This window comes from Seriola dumerili, unplaced genomic scaffold (genome assembly GCF_002260705.1).
Source record: "Seriola dumerili isolate Sdu_G_001 unplaced genomic scaffold, Sdu_1.0 BDQW01000331.1, whole genome shotgun sequence".
NCBI lineage: Eukaryota > Metazoa > Chordata > Actinopteri > Carangiformes > Carangidae > Seriola > Seriola dumerili.
Genome location: NW_019174586.1, coordinates 3,481,522 through 3,501,558, shown reverse-complemented (window position 1 = coordinate 3,501,558; position 20,037 = coordinate 3,481,522). Strand labels below are relative to the sequence as shown.

The 20,037-nt window shown below is 40.3% G+C and overlaps 1 protein-coding gene across 1 annotated transcript in view; it reads right to left on the bottom strand.

Moving 5' to 3' along the window:
* The window catches only part of fgf13 (fibroblast growth factor 13), a 94,417-nt gene extending 84,804 nt beyond the window's left edge, over window positions 1-9,613 (bottom strand). The window contains exons 1-2 of the mRNA XM_022760067.1: window positions 9,186-9,613; window positions 8,694-8,856 (exon numbers count right to left, since the gene is read on the bottom strand). Coding sequence (XP_022615788.1) covers window positions 8,694-8,742 — 49 coding nt within the window. The 5' untranslated portion in view covers window positions 8,743-8,856; window positions 9,186-9,613. The remainder of the gene's footprint in view (window positions 1-8,693; window positions 8,857-9,185) is intronic.
* Between the last annotated feature and the right edge of the window lie 10,424 nt (window positions 9,614-20,037).

Sequence of the window (20,037 nt, the reverse complement as noted above, 5' to 3'; positions counted from 1 at the left end):
TAATTTACAGGTGGGGCTGCAGACTTCCAAAAGTGCTGATAATGAGTCCAAGCCATTCCAGTTTATATTCAGTACTGTATGTCTGTCCTTTAATGGTTTCCTGTGATATTTTGTACAGTGTCCCATTGTGTTTTACATAATACCCATGGAGACAGGATTTGGACAGTTCCTCTTTTTATCTGCAACACAAACAAAAAACTAATATTCAGATGCAGTTTTCAGCCCTCATCAGCACTTTGGAGACACGGTGCACCAGCACAATGTCATTAAAATAAATGCAAAACAACTATATCTTTAAGCCCAACCTGCTCTGCTCATTCCTCACTGTCTGGATATCATTAACTGAAACTGCTGGCTGCTATTTGTTCGTGCTGCCACACACTTCACTCACACACAGTGCTGTGTGTTCAAGAACAGTTTCCAAGGTTTTAGCAAAGCACTGTTGGGCCTTTTTGGATCAGCGTTGATAAAGCAGTTGCCAGCCTCCTAAAAAATACTTTTATCTTTCCCAATCTACCGGTCCTATCAGGTCAGCTCAGGACCCTCCCTTCTGCTTTCCACACTGATGTTTCCTCTCATAGGCAGCGAGCCCTGCTGAGGTAGAACACTGATGCAAGCTGAAGTGAGGCCCTGTTTGTAACTTGCTTGTGAAATGAGCTGCAGGATTGGAGAAGACGAAGAAGCGGGTAATCCTGTTAACCATTCTCTGCATGTGTGCAGACGAGACGGTGGTCTGCTGTTGTGGTGTCTTCCCGGTGAATCATCACCAGTGAGACTACAGCCTTGCTCAAAGTTAAGAAACTGCCAATCACTAATCTGCATTCTGCTCAAACGAAAGGCAATCATTTGCCCTAACCATCAGGGCTACAGGGGCCCGCCGTTAGACGCTGTCTCTCGAATCTGCTCTATTGCAGCTTGTAGCTCCTGTTTATTACCACTGGTCCAGCCTTATCGCCTCCCTTTCTTACCTCGCCTTAATCCCCTTTATAATTTTCACCAACTTTAATTAGTTCATGTCGAGTGCAACTATTAATCCTGGGCATGATTTAAAATATAGAACCCAGCAGGCCATAAAACCTTTGAACACTACATGATTTTGAGACCTTGACTTCGCTCAGAAATATTTCACCAGTGTCACTCTGACCAGAAAACAACCCTCTCTTCAATCATTAACACACAGTCATTCGGAGTCGGCTCCAATCCCTGAAGGTTCTGTGTAAGTTGTCTTGGATGACACCAGCAACTCATGGCTTCTACAGTAACCTTGGGATCCTGTAATTGCTTCAGTGACCTCTTTGTGCCCTCAAAACCCACAATAGCTCTCCACAGTATCATACACGGTCTGTTGTAGTGGTATTAATAATGTAGTTATGAATAAAAAAAAAAAAAAATGTGCACTGGCCCTTAAGTATAAGTTATGTTGCAACATGTTTTACAAAAACATAGTATTGCAGTCTTAAGAAAGCATGATGAAATTTCCTTGAAGGACAGATAGAGACATGCATACCTTCACACAAATATACAGTTAAAGTTTTTCAGACGTTCAGTGGTGCTTTATTCTGAGATAAATGAAGACGACATCTGTGGTATTCAGCTCCCACAGAACTGCAGGTGGCATGTACTGTACACACACTGAAAGTGAGCTCAGGGCGGTGTGAAGGCTTACAGACAAATGAGTCAGTGCTGCCACATGCTCAGCTGAACAGATGAGCTCTTTCCTTCATCTTCATCAACAGCATTTGATCTGCGGTGAGCCCATTAGCACTCAGAGTTAGATTGTAAAACGACTGGCAAAGGTATATATGGGAATGAATTGATTCCATTTGCCATCTCTGCTACATGATGAGTGTAAAAAAAAAAAAAAAGGAAACTATACAAAACCATTAAAGCGTGCTCTTCTCCAGAGCAGCAGTAGAAAGCAGACCAGATAAGGAGACACGTAAGAACAATTTTCTGCTGATGTCATCTTTGTCCAATTTAGCGGATAATAAGGAAAGATTGTCATGTCGTCCACATCCTTGTCGCATTAACACTATGCACGAAGAAGATTGCTAACCTCGACTTGCTTCTAGGTATGAGTAGTTATGAGAAAGGGGTACTGAGTCCCACATAACTGATGCCTTGTGTCTTGTGACAGTTTTAAATGTGCAGTGAAAACCACAATCATCCCACTCTGAAATATTTCCATGCTCTGGCCCTGTGGACAGACATCATTTATTGTTATCAGGGCAGTTTGACACACACAACCACAATTACGGGGTATTATCTTTTAGATGAGATTAACTACTGTAGCATGGAATGCATTTCTGAAAGTAAAATTGCAGTAATCCAAAATCCACAGGTAGTAGATAATCCCACACCTATTTGTCAGAGTTCTGATCCGTACCATTATTTTGATGAAAGAATTTGGGTGTAGAAATTAGATTATTATCATGAGCCATGTTCAACATCAGTGGACCGCAGACAAATCTGTTGAAGGCCAGAGAAAGAAATGGATTTTATGATGGCGCTAAAATATTATTTGGCTGCATAAGGTCTCGTTCAGTGCTTAACACTCTGCTTCTAACCAACTTGATAGAATACTTTTGCTTGTCCCTCACAGCTACAATGGCACTAATACACAAACATTTGCTGGTTTGTGAGATTACAGTAACGCATAACTGCATCTGCTACTGTGTCTGTGTATTCCAGTGTTTAGGAGCAGCAGCGAGATTCAGCAGAGTGCCAGATGTTTTAACATTCATGGCCATTTTGTTAATGAGGATTAAAACCCTTTAGTCCCTCTGAGTGACAACATTTAGAGAGGAAGCCAAATGACACGACCAACTTAATGTCTACCAAGAGGAGTATTACCACATCAAGAAATGACAAGGAAAAGAAGATGACTGAGAATAACACAGAGAAAAAAGGAAAAGCTACACCAGTGACATGTTCTCACCGGCTCTGTGGCCTCACACATCACAACCAGAGGCAGACATGTTGAAATAGGAACTGAGGGGACAGCTCCCAAAGCCATTCACCTTAGAAGACATGCAGCTCTGTGGATTACCAGAGGCAAGCTGACTAATGCACCAGAACAGCCAGGTATTTAGAGATTTTAGAGGCAGAACTCTTCTGGCAGTGATGAGGAAAGACAGGATGCGAATCCATATTAAAGTCAAAAGAAATTAATAGGACGAAAAAAGATTTTTGCCTGGACATGTTGCAGATATATTTCACCTCTAATTGGTAAATAACCAAGCAACTCCAACGCTGTGGTTGGCACACTTAAAAGAACACAAGTTTCTTCTCAAAGAAACACATTGTGAGAAATCACAGAGAACACGATGGGCCGGAAACCAGAAGCCAATCATAGGGTAGTGTCACTCAGAAACCCAAGCTGACAGAGGAATTGAGGAGACGGGCTCTCAACATTACCAAACAGCGATCAGCGCGCAAGTCAGCGATGGAGACTGGCAGATCTCTGATGCGAGGCGAGCCAGTTTCCTCCAGGCAGTGTGGCCGGATCTGCGTCAGTACCAGGAAAGCATCTGACAGGGAACAAGTCCACCATCCTGACACCACAAATACTTCCAGCTGAGCATGTCCTCACAAACCCCAATGTTTACATGTGCCAAGCTGTTTCTGCTGTGTTGGATACATTGTAGGGAATATAGAAATGAATGAGCTTTTCGTTTACTCTTTTTTACTTTCTGGAGAAAACTGCCTGTGTTACTGACAGAGGAAGCAAATATGTCACATTTTAATTTGTGCTTCAGTCTTAAAAAGTAAAAATCATAACATACCGTGACAAGATTGGTACAGGTTACCTGAACCAGATTGTACAGTTTCTATGAAGGATAGAAATGAAAAAGCCTGAACTGAATTTTGTATTAGTATCTTAGAGGGAAAAAATGATTTTAAGCTGACCCTGTCAAATAGCAGAAAATCCTGTGAGCTTGCTGGGTTCAAGATTTATTTGGAATCATTTTCCAAACCCTGGGATTAGAATTTGAGGACCCCCCAAATGAAAATCTCCTACAATACCAGCTGAGCTTGCACACACCAGTGCGACTGCATGTGAAACTGTACACTCAGTCCTGCTGTAACCTGTCAATGTCTGCACAGTAGGATGTATGCATTAACAGGTTGAACACAGCAAAAAAAAACAAAAAAACAGATGTAGTGTCTTTGCACTTCTGCAGGTGCTCTTTTCTTTCAAACATTCAGGGAGAGGTGACAGTAAAGCCTGACAGTGTAGAGATATTGACTCCATCTAATATGATGTCATAATAATTAAACAGTGGCTAAATCCTCCCTTGACCACACTCTATTCAAAGGGCCTTCTCTGAGAGATAGCCATGAGATCCAAAGATCTTAATGACACTGTACATTAGAGCAGGTGTCAGTGTTGAGGAGGACAGAGCTGCCTGCATTGTGATTAATGAAGCAGCTCCAAACTCCTCTCCGGGAATCTATTGATTCACTTCTGTGGCTGTCCTCGCGCTGAATTAATCTGCCTGCAAATATGCAAGACTTATGCATTCTGCTCCACTCGGACCTGCAATTTGAGGGAGACATGAATCCACTGGCTGACACTCACGACCCAGGAGGGGAGTCTATCAATGCACTGGACTGAGATGAAGTCTGAGGAGAGTGACACAAGTGCAGTCAAAGTTCTTTGCCCAGAGGAATGTAGGATTTATAATCGGAAGGAAATATGTTTGGGAAAAGTGATCATAAAAATATACACATTGGTTTTCTTAAACTGAAAACGTCAAATGTGATGGAGGCTGTTAGACTGGATTGTAAAACTGTCATGTGGCCAAACAGTTAGGGTGGAAATGTCTGCATAATTGATGCACAATGCATCAGTGCAGCGCTGTTAATGGGAATAAACAGTTCATAAGAGCCAGAGTTTTCAGGCTCTGGAAAGCTGTAAAGTTGAGAGTGTGTGTATGTCATGCTTTGACACATCACTTTGTCTGGACAACTTAGGTTCACAAGGACAAGGGAAAACTAACACAACGTGATTCAGTGGTGTTGATACTGGAGCTCGGATACACACCACCGCCTTCTACCCCACCACCTCTCTCTCTCTCTCTCTCTCTCTCTCTCTCTCTCTCTCTCTCTCTCTCTATCTCTCTGCCTGCATACTTTCTGTTTTCACGTGCTGCTACAGGACGAATTATGGCCTTTCGGACTGAGCCACAAAACAGATTACTGTCACAAAACTCATACTTGCCAACCACAAGAAAATACCCTGTCATGAAATGACAAAGAGTGACTCTGTCACTGAGCTGTACAGTTTTAATGGCATGTCAGTTTTTGATATGATTACTACTTTGATCCACCACAGAGAAAATATATTAATTCAGTAAAATTTTATTTGGAGGAAAACGACTCCTGAGCGTTTTCTGTCCATCCATCCAATTCATATTCTGCTTCTTACTATCAACTTTTTCTAATTAACACTGAATTAACACTAAACAACACTACATTGCCATGTCAAATTGTTTTCGGTGGGTTCTAAACCTGTAATTCAATTTCAATCAACATATACTGTAGTTATGGATTATGTTGAATCAATAATCATCTTTAGTTGGTTGAACTTAAAGGTCCTATATTTCACACTTTCTGAGTGTTTTATTGTAGTTGTGATATCCATTGGAAGATGTATTTGTGGTTTTACCTACCAAAAATCATGTTTCATGTCTAGTAGTTAGTAATGTAGTTTTACATCTGCTTTCTCAGGTCTCTCTCAGGAGCTGTAGCAACAACAGGTCGTTTTGTGTCTGATTGTGCAGCATTTCCTCCACATTTTTCTGTCTTGTAGCTTTTAGCTCAGTGACAGAAAGGCTGTTTGGCTCTGTGTTGTTAATAAAGTTAAAACAACAACAACAATAAAAAAATAAAATAAAACGATGAGCCATGCAGGTGACAGAGTTGAGGGTGGTGGCTGTCTCATTGTGACATCACAAAGTTACAGAAGTCCTGACGGCTAGTTTTAAGGCTCCGTTTCTGAATACAGGCTGTGTGCATTTCTCTGTGGACTGAGAGCTTTATAATCAAAAAAAGACATGGAAATCTCACTTCATACAATATGGGACCTTTTAATATGGGACAACTGAAACTGAAAGCCAAATAAACTAGTAGACATAAAGCTAACATAACAATGATTAAATACATTCCCATGTCATTGTGCAGCCTGGTAAAGTAACAGAGATATAACTGAGAACTGAGAGTCCGAAAATATTTTTAAAAGGATGAGGGGAGATGAGAAGAAATGGGGGTATCACTTCTGTTCTGAAAAAGCAGGGCACTCAGAAGCTTCTCTAGGCCAACAGCTTGCAGAAAAAAAGCTGTGGAGATGGCAGGTGGTTCCGGCTTTAATGGACTGTTTCCCTGAAATAATTTGTGGGACAGGTGGTTGCCAACGTTGGCAGGGTCAGTGCTGATATTCCCTGCGCAATTCCCGGCTCTTGTGCCAGTCAAGTCTCTGATGGAGGGCAGCTGGCGCGTTGTGAACCTTTCAGTGATGCAGATAGTGAACTGCAGTTTTGTTTTTGGTTTTGTTTTGGGTTTTTTTTAACCAGCTTTTGGCTTTCGGCTCAGCATCTATAAAACTAGACCGAGCTTTGTTGAGCGTTCTTGGTTAAGGTGACGATGTTTTTGTCTGATCCGAGAGTTTTGGAGACGGTGCTGCCCGACAGTTTAAATGAGTCAGCCACTCACACATACCATTGATTTCCAGAGGGAGATGAGAGGGAAAGTTGGTGTGGAGGTTAATCTACAAATCAATTCTTTTGAGCATATATTTCTCACTGTGTTGTCAGCAAAACATGCTGAGCTAGTTCCTCTGTCCTGGGGTGTTTTGTTAAGTTAGTTGTTGTTGTTGTTTTTTTTTTTTTAAATTAATTGTCAGTCACCATGTACACAAACATCAAATGCATACAAAGAGAAGAGATGCTCTTCTGGCTACTAGTTCTTCAGTCCCTGAATAGGTAGTCTTTAAAAAAGTATTTTCAAAAAGATCAGGATAGATGAGACAAAAAGAATTGTTGTCATGTTTAAAATTGAGATGTTTGATTTAGGGGTTCTTGTAGATGAAACTTCATTGAACAGTGAATGCATCATTGCTAACATCAGAAGGAATATAACTAAATATAAAGCATAGACCTATTATGTAATCTTAGCCTCAAATTAAGTTACAAAATGTGACTAAAACAAACCCAGACATACATAGTTATAATAATATTGAATTATTTATAGTGCTTTTATTTCAGTGGGGAGTGGTACAGGGCCGTAACAAAAAGATGCTTGAAATAATATATTTAGCATCATATATATTCTTTCTGAGTTTGAGTTCACAGTGCAGTCTCCTCAGTATGATAAGGTAAAATATTCTGATCTCACTGCTTCATTATCCATCAATCAGTGGCCGCCAGTAACTCTGGAGAACAAGAACAACCAAAGAAAAGTCTCTGCACACTGGCAGTGTTTAGTGTAGGTCTCTATAGTGCCATCATTACTGTATGAACCACTTATAGTAACATCAACAGGCTACGTCATCACTTGCAGTAGCAGTGCTGCCAAAATAAGCCAATTAGGTTTATTGATTTGCTGTGAGCATCTTAAACAGAGCCGGAACCTGACAACAAGGGGATCCAGTTGAATTGCTATACTGTAAATAAAGAGGACGGCTGCAATGGGCATGCTGCCACAGTTTAAATGCAGGTTGTTATTGTATTACGCTCAGAAAAGTCCTGTTTTTACATCGACCATAAAAATAGAAAGTCATGAATCCCGATTCCACTTAAGGCAACAAAGACAACAGAATAAGGTTTTTGAGGGTGAAATCATCGCCTGCAGGTCTGGAAACAAATTTACAGACGCGTCATTGTCAACCACCACCATTGTTGAATAGAAAAACCAAGCACCCAAGACAAAAGGTGCAGTAATGTGTGTGGCGGTGCGTAAAGTGTCGTGCACATCCCCGGTGTAGATGGAGCGGCTACAGTGATTAGTACCGCCAGGTTTCTCTGGCAACCCTGTCTCCGCTCTGTCTCCATGGCAATGGATAGGCAGTTTACTTCCTTTTATTTTTTTTCTGAGAGGTAAAATGCCTGATTTTTACGCCATACGGTCATAAGCTCGGGCTACAGGAGCTTTTTTTTTTGTTGTTTTTAAAAAGGCTCCGTACATGATTGTACAGATGTGATGAGAATGTGCGGCTCAGTATGCGGGTAAGGCGCGAGCGAGAAACACAAAGGGACAATTCCAGAGGAAGCCAGTGACACGTCAGGAAATCACTGTCATCGCTCCAGTTATTGTTGTTTACTTTTCATGTTGTGTGCGCAGTCTGTGCCACTGTAGCCTACAGGTCTGCAACATAATGATCTGTCGCTTTGTCTGTCTATGTTTCTGACGGATCACCAAGTCAATGCAAGTGAAGCATGTGATCCGAAACCAACACACCGTGCAGCATATAGGCCTACAGTGTCCTACAGTAGCAGCTGCTTCGATCTCAAACAGCAATATCCACATGCACCGTGCTGGGAATGGCTCAGCATCCAGTGGCTGCTATTGTTTTCCTGTCTAACCTCAGGGTGATTTGAGCACCATGCAGGGAAATGAATGGGCGCATGGTCGCGTTAAAACCTTGTGGTTTAGGGGTAAAGCAGTCTGTATACAAGGCAAGGCTCGCCTCTTACCCTTGGAAGCATCCTTGTCTTCTTTAGGCTTCGCCACTTTTCCGCTCATAGATCCCAGTTTGGATGTGTAATTCCCGGTTTAGATAAGAATCGAAATCCTTTTAATTGCTGAATGTCCTCAATGAAATCCTTACCAGAGGTTCCAGGTGCTGAGATAAGGGTTCTGTGAAGAGAGAAGTGTTCGTCAAAATTACATTTTCCTTTTCATAACACAACAGCAGCGCTTGGTGTGAAAGCAAAACGAGACAATGGACTGTGGTGAGCTACTCAGGCTGCAAGGTGTTTATCAATTGGATATCAATGAAAACATCCAACTATTGATGCCCTGTATACACACACACACACACACACACACACACACACACACACACACGGCACACGACTGAGAGCCCATATGGCTCCAATAACCACCAAAGAATGAGCCGATGTGACTGTCTGTCTTTGCACAGCTTCCCCAGTGTTTTTTTTTTTAAAAAGCACGCTTTAACCTACCTTATCTCCTCCACGTTTTCTGCTACATCAATGCACATTGATGAAAGGAAACGCTCCCACCACGAATCCCGTTATGTTGCATACAAAAATCACGACCTGCTTTACTGTGACAAAGGAGAGGAGCAAAAAAAAAAAGCTGCGAAATGGAGCGCAGGGTTTTTTTTCCCCCCTCCGAGGTCTTCAATCAACGTTGAAATGGAAAAAAAATACAAATGGAAACACTGAGCCGTCCTATCTACAAGCAAACCCCGGGAGACATGCCATCCAGTGTAGCTTCTGCGTCCAGGTTCTCTTGTCTGAGGCTTTTTCCTGCTGACGAGCTCCTCAGCTCCTCTAAACGCTCGGCAGGCAGAATCAACAGGATACTCAACGTGAGAGCGCTCTCTCCCCCCTCTCTCTCTTCCAGCGCCGATTCACACCGTGGACATTTTTTTTTTTTTTGCACTTCAGTATCACTGGCGAGATGAAAACGAGCCGCTCCATCCATTTAAAAAACAAAAAAACAAAAAAAAAGAAAAACAGCCAGTGTTGTGAGCCGTGTTGTCGATGTGGTGAACAATTACAGCAGGAGGCTGTGCTGCATGGTGCACACCATCTTGCTGTTGCTCTCATTCACTTGCCTTTGCAGAGCCATGCGTTTCCCCATTCACATACAGCCTGCGCATTTTCTCCTTGCATGATCTGAGGCGTTTGCTTCGACTTTACATATAGAATGCAGGACATGCAGTTTGCAACAAATGGCTCCTTGGAGGACAAAAGGTATAAAATATGAATAGCAGGCTCATTCATGTTGGATATCAGGATATTTGTCAGACAGTTGAAACTTGCCTGAATTGCTTTAAAAACTAAATATTTCAGTAAAACAGACCATAAGCTCAATAGGTCCAGCATCCAACAATCATCCATTGCCCAGGAAGTTCATGGGGTGTTTATTGCATAGGATACATAAAACTACTACTGGTGTTACATAAAACAAGACAAAGCAATGCAACTAGTAGAATGACAACTTGGTTAAGTTTGGGCATTTTAATGCATCACTTCCCAAGTCTTTTAGCTTAACGCAAACTTGGTGTTGTCGGACAGCAGATAGGGTTTAAATTGTCCACCTTAACTGAGTTCACTTCATCGATCCTTATTCTCAATGTAAATCCATTTATTTTTCAAGATAGAGCAGAGGTATAGCTCAAGAATCTGCTTATGCTTGTTTAAAAAGTGCTGGCACTTGTTTAAGCCTTATTAAAGTGAATGAAACAGTAGAAACCCAACTGAATATATATATATATATATCTCAGGACTATATATTTATAACATTAAGCTGCCAAGATTCTCCTGCAACAATCAGTTTTATTGTTTTGTCATCAGCCCACTCTTTAAAGGGTCCAAATTAAAAAAATAAAAAACATATTTCATTTCTCTCTCCTTTTTTACTCACATACTGAATTGGATTTGTTTGCCTGAGTTCTCAGGTATCCATCTCCAGTAATACTGCTATGGCTCCAGTACAAAGGAGTAAGGGAATTAAATTTTCTTTACAACGTGTTGATGTCCAGAAATGTGCTTGATTTTAAAGTTTTAAAGTATGTGAGGTCCTTACCTTTAAAACATGTAAAGATGAAGCCTAAACGTTACACCTCATCCTTCATTTGGAGCTCGACCAGGTCCAAATGGTGAGTGAGCCACGCTGACAGTCAAAACCACAGTCCAAATCCAAATTGTTTTCTGGGTCCTTAATCCTCTTTTAAGGTCACTGGTGTTTTTTTTAATGAGTATAACTTTCATCAGCTTTCATTCAGAAGTCCTAGTCTGAACGTTGCAGGCTCTATGTCATACCTCTTGGCCTTGTGGGTCTGTGAGCACTCAGTGGCAGCAGAGGAAAAAGATCTGCGGGTTGGGGGTTACAAGATCTATATGGTTGCTATTTTTAGAAGAAACTGGAGCCCTTTCAAACTTTCTTCACATGCTCAGATCTTCCTGAGACGTTTAAGGCACACTGTGGCCTGTTTAGCCAGTTAGTTTCAATGAGCGGCTCTGCCTCAAAGGGTCAAATCATTGCCTTTTGAAAGCAGCCTTTACTCTGAGTTCAGTCACATTATTTCTTATTTTGTTATTAAGACAAATAGAACTCACATTAAGCTGAATCATTTTGTTAACCAGGCTTTCAAGTATCTGACATGTTAGACTGAGGAACTAAAACAAGCTGAAATGCAGTTGTCATCTACAGTATGTTTTTAATCTTTTTATTGTGTTGCATTGTGGCTGTATCTGTCATACTGGAAGCAGTAAGCTCCATTATTAACAATGCTGAGTAAATGCATAGAATTTATTTTAAGATAAATCTTGATTAAATTTAAACTTAATTTAAAACTGAATATTCTTAAAACACACACAGACTGGTTTAATACCTGTTAAAAGTTTGCAACTTTGCAAATGGTTTTCTACAGCATGTGTGTAAATGCTCGTTTTAATTTATATCCCTTGTTATGTATCTTTATTCTGTTTTCATTGCTTTGGATAACATAACAAACAATAGTCTTCAGTATTGCCTGTTACAGTTTAGAAGATTTCCTGTTGGATTTTCTGCTTGTCACAGTGGTTATTTCTATAATTCCTTTATGGAGACAGCTAAGTCATTTTCCATGTGCCTTTTTATGCCAGGGCTGGAGGCATTATGTTTTCTGGTTATCTGTACATCCATCCCATTCTCATGAACACAATATCTCAGTAACGCCTTGAGAGAATTTTGGAAAAAACATTAATTTAGACTCCTGGATTACTGATTATTATTTGGTGGGCAAAGGTAAAAGTCCAAGGTCACCCTGACCTCACAAAATATGTTTTTGGCCATAACTCACCAATTCATACGCTAATTACGACAAATTATTACAAATGTCTAATATAGTAGGATAAAATGATGAAGTGATGACATTTTATATCCAAATGGTCAAAGGTCAACTTCACTGTGACATCATAATATTCTGCAAAAACACTACAGGCCATTATTCAATGCTGTAACTCAGGACAGGGAGATTGTGGCCATATTTCCTGCAACTTGACTGGTTGGCAGAGGCATACAACCTCGAGGCGGTAATTCTAGTTATTTTTATCAAATCATAAATTAAAGCCCATCGGCTACTTTCAGTTCCCTCCGTTCAGAGTTCTTTGCTCATTTTTTGGAGAAAATGTATTGATATATTCCTTTTTCTTAAATCATGAGAGCTGACAGCTCATTAGCATTCACTGGCACTGAGCGTGTGCATGGTTATTATTTATGATAGTGGCTATCTTAGCACCAGAGCGGAATTGAGAAGACTGTGAATCAATAGCAGCTGACCACTCAGTAGCTGAGAGAGGTCAAGGAGGTTACGCTGGGGGGAGGGGGATGTAGTGGTTGATGACAGGATGTTTTCATAAGAGATGCGATCACTCGTTTAGCCTATCAAGACTAGCATTCTCACACATACACAAACACACACAACACTTGGAAAACCTAAGCAATACATGCATTAAAGGAGCAAGGAGCCTCATTTCAAGGAAATTGTATTTAAATTCATTTATATGAGAATGAATCTCTTCATCATTAAGGATCAAAACTTGTTGAGTGGTCTCAGCTGGGCATTTTTATAGTATGGTAAGTGAAACCTTGAGAAAAACAAAAAACGTGCACTAATGGAATGGATGGTGTTGTGGTTGGATCAGGATATAGTTTAAATTACACATACATGCCTGAAAATGTAATTTAAGTTTTTAAGTAGCAGGGTAGCTAGGCAACTGAGATGTTAGTGGAGTAATAATAAAGAACCCAAAAAGGTGCTTCTTAGTTATAAATGGAAATGAGGTAAACCGCTTACTGCACACATCCATGTATGTTGGGAAAGCGGTGTAAAGAGCGAGGGTTAGAGAGAGTGTAAATGTCAGTGGGTTGTGTTCCCACTGTGTCCATGGCCTGTGGCCCCCTTTGACCTTTCCAACAGGGCATCACACTAGAGTGCTACATTCACCTCCGGCCTGTTTAAAGCCTGCAGCCTGGTTGATACAGCACAAACTCCTGACTCACACTCTCATCTGATGTCACATCACAGGCTGTGTCCACCAATGCCACAGAGTAACCCCTCAGACTCTTCTGCTTGTCTGCTGATTGCAGGATTTCTGCTGGAAAATACACCAGCACCTTAAAGATCACGCTACCTCACACATGTGAAGCCAGCTCAGCAAACTGATCTGTTTTAGCTCATGTTTGTCATGTATAACCATTTCCCGTGGTAAATGTCAGGCTAATACATAAACCTAACAAGCTCTGCTGTTGTAGCTGTGCGAGGTGTAAACCATGAACTGATGAGTACCTCTCAATTAGAACTGATTAACATATTGTGATATTTTCAAGTGTACTGTGCTTGGTAGTATGATGTTTTATTAATGTTTCATGAAATATTTATTGAAATGTTCTTTTGAGAGGCAAGTTAGGTAATGATTTTATGATACCCATTCTGATCCACTTGTTCAAGTAAATTAAAGTTAATCATTCTCTAACTGCACAAATGCATTTGAGCATAAACCGTCTTACACGGAAATGTATTCTAAAAGACACACTTCAGTTATTATTGTTGCATGAATGAACAACCTCATAACTGCAAATTTCCCCCTAACTTACTTTTGAAAATCAACTGAAACGCTGAAAAGTGTGTAAGATTTTCTTAGCAACTAAAAGGAAAACTGTGAAGAGCTCAGCATTCACAAAACGAGATTTCCTGCTCCACACGGCTGCAGTATACTGCAGTACGCCACTGGAGATTGTTCAGTGTTCAAAGTTTGGGAGGATTGTAGTTACATTTGTGCTATTAGGTGGTTAATTATTATTTCCATGAGTTTTATTTGGGCTAATAAGATGATGATGATGGTGACTTGGTGTTCCAGGGAACAACAAATCACTCGGGGCAGCTCAATGGCATTTGGTGAAGATTGTATGTTGCATGGGTATCCTCTGGACACGGGGGTTTCTTCTGACATTTGTAAATCATGCAGTTTAAGCAGATTTGAGGCCCTTTGAGGAAAACTAAACATGGTGTATTTTGAAATGATTAACTATATTTGGATGTTTTAGTAATTCTTATTTGGGGGTGTCAGCCAAACCCTTACTTCTCTTAGATTCATCATAGGTTGGTTTCTCTTTTGCTCGTATTCCATGAAGAGTATGAAGAGCAGTGTGGGAAAAGGGAATGAATGGAAGAATGGTGGAATGATTGAAATGTTGAATGAATGAATGATTGAATGATCATAGAAGTGCAAAACTACAATCAGAACTTACAGATATTCATGTTATTTTGTTTACCACCTGATAGTACAATGTACTGTAAAGGTCTTATCACCAGAACCAGATCATTTTCTTTTAACGGAAATTCTGTACATAGATCTTATGATTTAGATATTTTTCACAAGTTTTTCAGAGCTGCAGCCCAGTTCTTTTGCTGAAGGTTTGCATTCATCATAGCAGTCACTTTAAAATCAATCTCCAATCGCATGGATAACAGCCACTCACCCCATTTGCACACTGAGTTGATTTATAAATGCGTTGCATAGGATGACGGAGCAACACTGTGAAGGAACTGCCTGATATGTGACTCGGCTAGACTGAAAATCACCCAAGGTGATATTTGTGGAGGAACCAGTATGGGTGCTGGGAGGGATCAGTCCCAAAAGTCATTCAGTGAGGGTGTTGGAGGGTGATTAATGCCCCGATATTGTGCAGCAGGGTTAGTTATCTGCCTCCGATTGTAGGTCTGAGCTTGATTCAAGCTCTGGGTGTGACTGATAAGGCAATCACACAGGTTCTGTTACAGGGACAATGATGACAGTGGATACAAGCTGGAGGCAGAGGAGTGTTAGAATTTGTGTCTGTATCTGTCTGTCTGTATTTTTTTTTAGTATGGATTAAATGTATCACAAGTGATCCTGTGTTTCACACTCAAAATGAGCCAAAAGTTACATGAATCATTACATCATGTGACATTCACTCTTATCAGAACATAAATGGCAAATTGTTGCTGTAGGGGGAAGAATACGCAAAGTAATGAAGGAGAGGTCAGTGTCATGTGTCAAGCCACAAGCAAAGCAAATATAATATTCACATGTTGTTGTCGTCATGAGTGGATACAATGCAGTGAATAGGAGCCGAGCAGCAATTGCAGGATAAAAAAACCAAGGACTGGAAGGCCATACAATCATTTGTGCATTTGTGTGTGCGTTTATGTGTTGCATGTGTTTACATGTGTGTCCATAGGCTTGCACATAAAAGTGATGGATTTCATCAAACACTATAGGACTGTTGCACCTGCTCATTTATCTCTGAGCCTCACAGAGCTCAGGCGCTCTGACCTCAGTTTCAAAGGTCAGAACAGGGTCAGTAAGTTATTTCAAAACTATACAGGTCAGGGTCGAAAGGTGTGACGCACTGTCGTATTTCTGTCACGTCCTCCTATAACACACCACATAATTGACTTGGCCGCTCCCCAGATTGCATTTTTATATCTCTCATGCCACAGAGTCAGGGTATATTTCAGCTGCTGGACAGATGATCTACATGTATTTGATGCAGCTGACATTCTGCCATTTACCACTGGTGATGAAGTCCTCATCAGTTTAATGGCAGGTGAGTTATTAGCACCTGAAGCAGGTTTTACAATGTACAGGGTGCAAAGTTGGAAATGATTTATTAGTATGAAAAATTCATTTGACCCATTTCCACCTCATTGGATCTGTCCAATGTAGCCTTTTGCAAACTCATTTCTGACATTCAGCGGAAAACAGTGAGCTTCACGGGCACTTTCTGACCAGGAGGGATGGGAGCTCCACTTTTCATTAACGGTGGCTGAACATCCCTGAGCCGGCAGCGTCTGTCAGCTTGGCTGCATCACGGCTCACAGAACCAGGAGTGGATTTCAGCTCTCATTCCTTAGGAACTCACAATAGCGCCGTATTTCTGGGTCACTATTGTTAAGCGTAAGCAAAGCCAAGTACATCCACTTGTTCAAACCGAGGCACATTGTTTTCCTTAATTTATCTTTATTTGTTCCGCACCTGTATGTGTAGTAACTTAAAAGAAAACTGTCCTGGACAAATAAACATGCAGCCATAAATGATGCATTTACAAATTCAGCTAAACCTATGAACTAATTAGACAAAGCATTACTGGGTCACTGACCCACTTAGCTTTACCTAGTTTAATAAGTTTAATATGGAATCCATACCCAAGAGGGGAAATACTGTATAAGTGCATTTTTCTGGTATTTTGAACTTGAATTGACTTGAAATTAGAGACTTTTATTAATCAATTAACTTATTTCTCTCTATACTGATTTGAGGAAGTCCTCCACCTTTTAAACACAGTGATCATATCTAAGTTATTATGATAAATTTACAAAATATGAAATTGTAAATGCCAAAAATCTTTTCATACTGTTTATAGCGCCATTTCCACTATAACTACAAATGCGTCAGTGGTTTTAGTATCTTTTTAGTTCCTTTTAGTTTCTTTTTACGTTTTACTGGCAGGATTTCATTTGAAAGGCCTCCAACAGTCTATTTAAGACCACTGGACTGTGACTGGTGTTTTGAGGCTGTAAATCCAAACACTACCTCTAAGTCTTCGGCAAAATACCAAGCCAATTGTTAAAATGTCAGAGTGTTTGGCTTGGTAAAGATGCATGTGGGCAAGCGGGGGAATGGGTGTGGACGTCAGGCTTTAAAATTATAGGAATGACTGTACTAATTAACGGAGCGAGACTTTCTCAAATATCACATTAATGTCAATGGCTTTATCCAGGAGGAGTGGGTGATGAAGGGGGGTGGTAGTGCTTTGGGGGCCCACAGTGTTTCTTTTTACAGCTCACATCACAGGAGATCCCTGTGGATATTACTGTACAAGTGTGGTGAGAAACGCCCAATAATATAAGTCTGGATTCAGTCTCTGAGTGGGAAACATGTATCATATTTAACTTTAATTATAAGTGTATTATAACTGCCTGCCCAATGATTTAATAATGATAAACCATATCATGATCAACCATACTACCAACATTGAGTGAACAGAATTACACCATACCATCATAATCTTTAATAGAGCTTTTTTGTGTCTCAATAGGACTGAGGTTACAGACAGTCCAGACACAGTAAGCTCTGACTGCCACAGTCAGCGTCTGGATGGAAAATTTGCGTTTTTTTTTTTTTTTTTTTTTTTTTCAGCCTTTCTTATTTCAAATTGCAAACCCCTGACAGCACTGAAAACATTAGCCAGATTTAGTCCTGTTCATCATCTTGAAAGTTATTTTATTTTTGGTAATGAGGTCGTGGTTTTGTTTGGATCCAGATCATTGATTGTGTCTTTAAATATCACAAGAATTGAGTTATGACTGTGTATGCGTCATTGCGCAGATTTTCCCAAATCATGCTGCCCTTGTTTTTACAAACATTCTGATTCCCACTGACAGAGGAAGGTTTTACCAAGGTAAAACATAAGCTCTCAGCAAATGATACCGTGTCCCTGGTGAAAGACTGAGTTCTGGGCTGCCTGATCTCCTCCACAACCCAGAAGATACTGTACAGAAACAATCAATATCACTGAGCAAGCATCAGAGTTTTTATTATCTGCGAGGCCCTGACTCGAGCCCCCACTGTAGTGACTAATCTAATTGGAGCCGACACAGACTCCCCAGCTGTGTGGTGCTGCCAAAGAAAGAGAGAAGACAGAGATGTCTGCAAGATCTTCATAAATCAATAGTCAGTCACAGGCAATTTTACTTCCTTTTATCCATCCGTGCATCCATCCGCATCATATATCTAACACAGCCTTGTTAGCATTCTCATCTCACAACTCATCACCTCAGTGCTAATAGCAAAAACCATTGTTAATATTTTCTCCTGGACATGTAATAGTAAGCCCAGTCAATGGTCTGTATCCACGCTGCTATTTAACTAGGCTGAGAGACTGTGTGGAAAGTATGCCATCGGGGTTATCAAAGCCCACAGCCTCTCCACAAGGCTCAGCAACAGACTTACATTTAGAAATATGACTCAACGACAGCATTGCAGAGTGTACCTGCTGTAATGTGTTGGACTAAACTTGGAATAGCTCCAATAAATTCTGTTGCATCAGGCATCAGAGGTCTTTTTTTTTTTCATGATATTGTGTGAACGCTCTATAACTACTTTACTCTGATATTCCTCCTGGCAGGAAATGATCGAGAGGCTTTTGTATTGAGCAGACAGTGTTAATTACTCAAGTATGAATTATTCAGCCTTTGAGTGATTCAATATAAATGCCTCCAGTCGATAGTTGCCAACACTTGAGAAGACTTTGGACTCCCTCTGGGGGGATTTTCAGAGCCAGTGATGGGTTGCATCTTATATGCCAGACCACAGAATGACACCAGAGTTAAATCTTCAGCTGGCGCACTGAATCAGCACTAGCTTCACATCACCCCCGGTCACTGCATCATCGTCTTGTGTATTGATTGACCATATTGAACAATTATGAAAGGGTATGCGGACATGAGTTTAAAAAAAAGTTTGCAAAAGTAAACACAAGTTGAAAATCTCTTCAGTTCCTATGATGTGCAGGCTGGTCTCACTGGAAATGTCTTTTCCTTTTTTTTTTTTTGACATACTGATTCGAAACAATGACACTACGGATGTAGCATAACATACATATCAGCTCATAGACAGTTTGTTGCTTCAGCTCCTTCTAGTAGAGAGTATAGTGTAATATGGTCATTTTTAAACTTCGATTTTGATGTATTATTTCCTCAGCTCTGTGGCTCCTTCACTATGTCAGAGACAGTCACAGGCTTCCTCTTTACTGCAATGATAAATAACGCGGTACATGATCCTATAACCAGTGCCTTATTCTGCTGTGTGACTGAGGTGTATGAACGCCATCTTCTGGTGAAAAGTCCAAAGTGCATTTCATCGACTAACGTGTTGTCTTTTCCCCCTTCTGTAGCTCGGCCCATTAAACAAGTTGGATTTTTCATAAAAAGCACAACTTCAGTTGATTTTAAAAGTTGATTTAGTCTGATAATATTTTGGCATAAACCTAAATCAAGCCCAATTCAAAATGACAGCTGCACACATCATAATGATTAACAGAGAAGAGAACCACGATTTAAAGTGACAGCTGTAATGTCCACTGCCACACACACACACACACACACACTGTCCACATGTTCAGAAAAAAGCTAAACCAGCGTCACAAACAAAACCAAATACTTACATGTTTTTTTTTTTTTTTAGATAGAAAGAAAAATAGAAAGAAAAAATGAAATCTTGAGCAGTGCCTATAATAAGCTTAGAGATATTAAAATACAATGTCATAGTAAAATGCATTAAAAACACATAAATAAGGCGGTAAAATGTGGTTTATTTGTGTGTATATGCGTAAACAGACAATCCAGTTGTGAACAAACTAAATAAAAATGATTCAAGTATTTGGTTTTTGGCTTATAATGAAGTGAAGAACTTCAGGGGCAGAACACTGGACAAAACTATTTGGTCTTTTCACTAAAACACATTTGTAATTTTATAGGGGTGGAAGTAACGACACAAGTCGTCTTAGTAACAGACATGCTTTTTTTCTTGGAACAGAAAATCTAGGATATTCCCTTAAATTTGGTTAATCATTTGTTCTGACATTCTGCAGTTTCTTAATGTACAAATAAAAACTGTATATTTGTGTACGTAGGTGTTGACACGGTAACACAGAAGTGTTTTTTTTTTTTTTCTGAGCAAACAACTAATTGTGAGTGTACATGTGCAAACAGAGGAGTTTTGTACTTTGGAGTGATCAGTGATCAGTGTCCAGTGT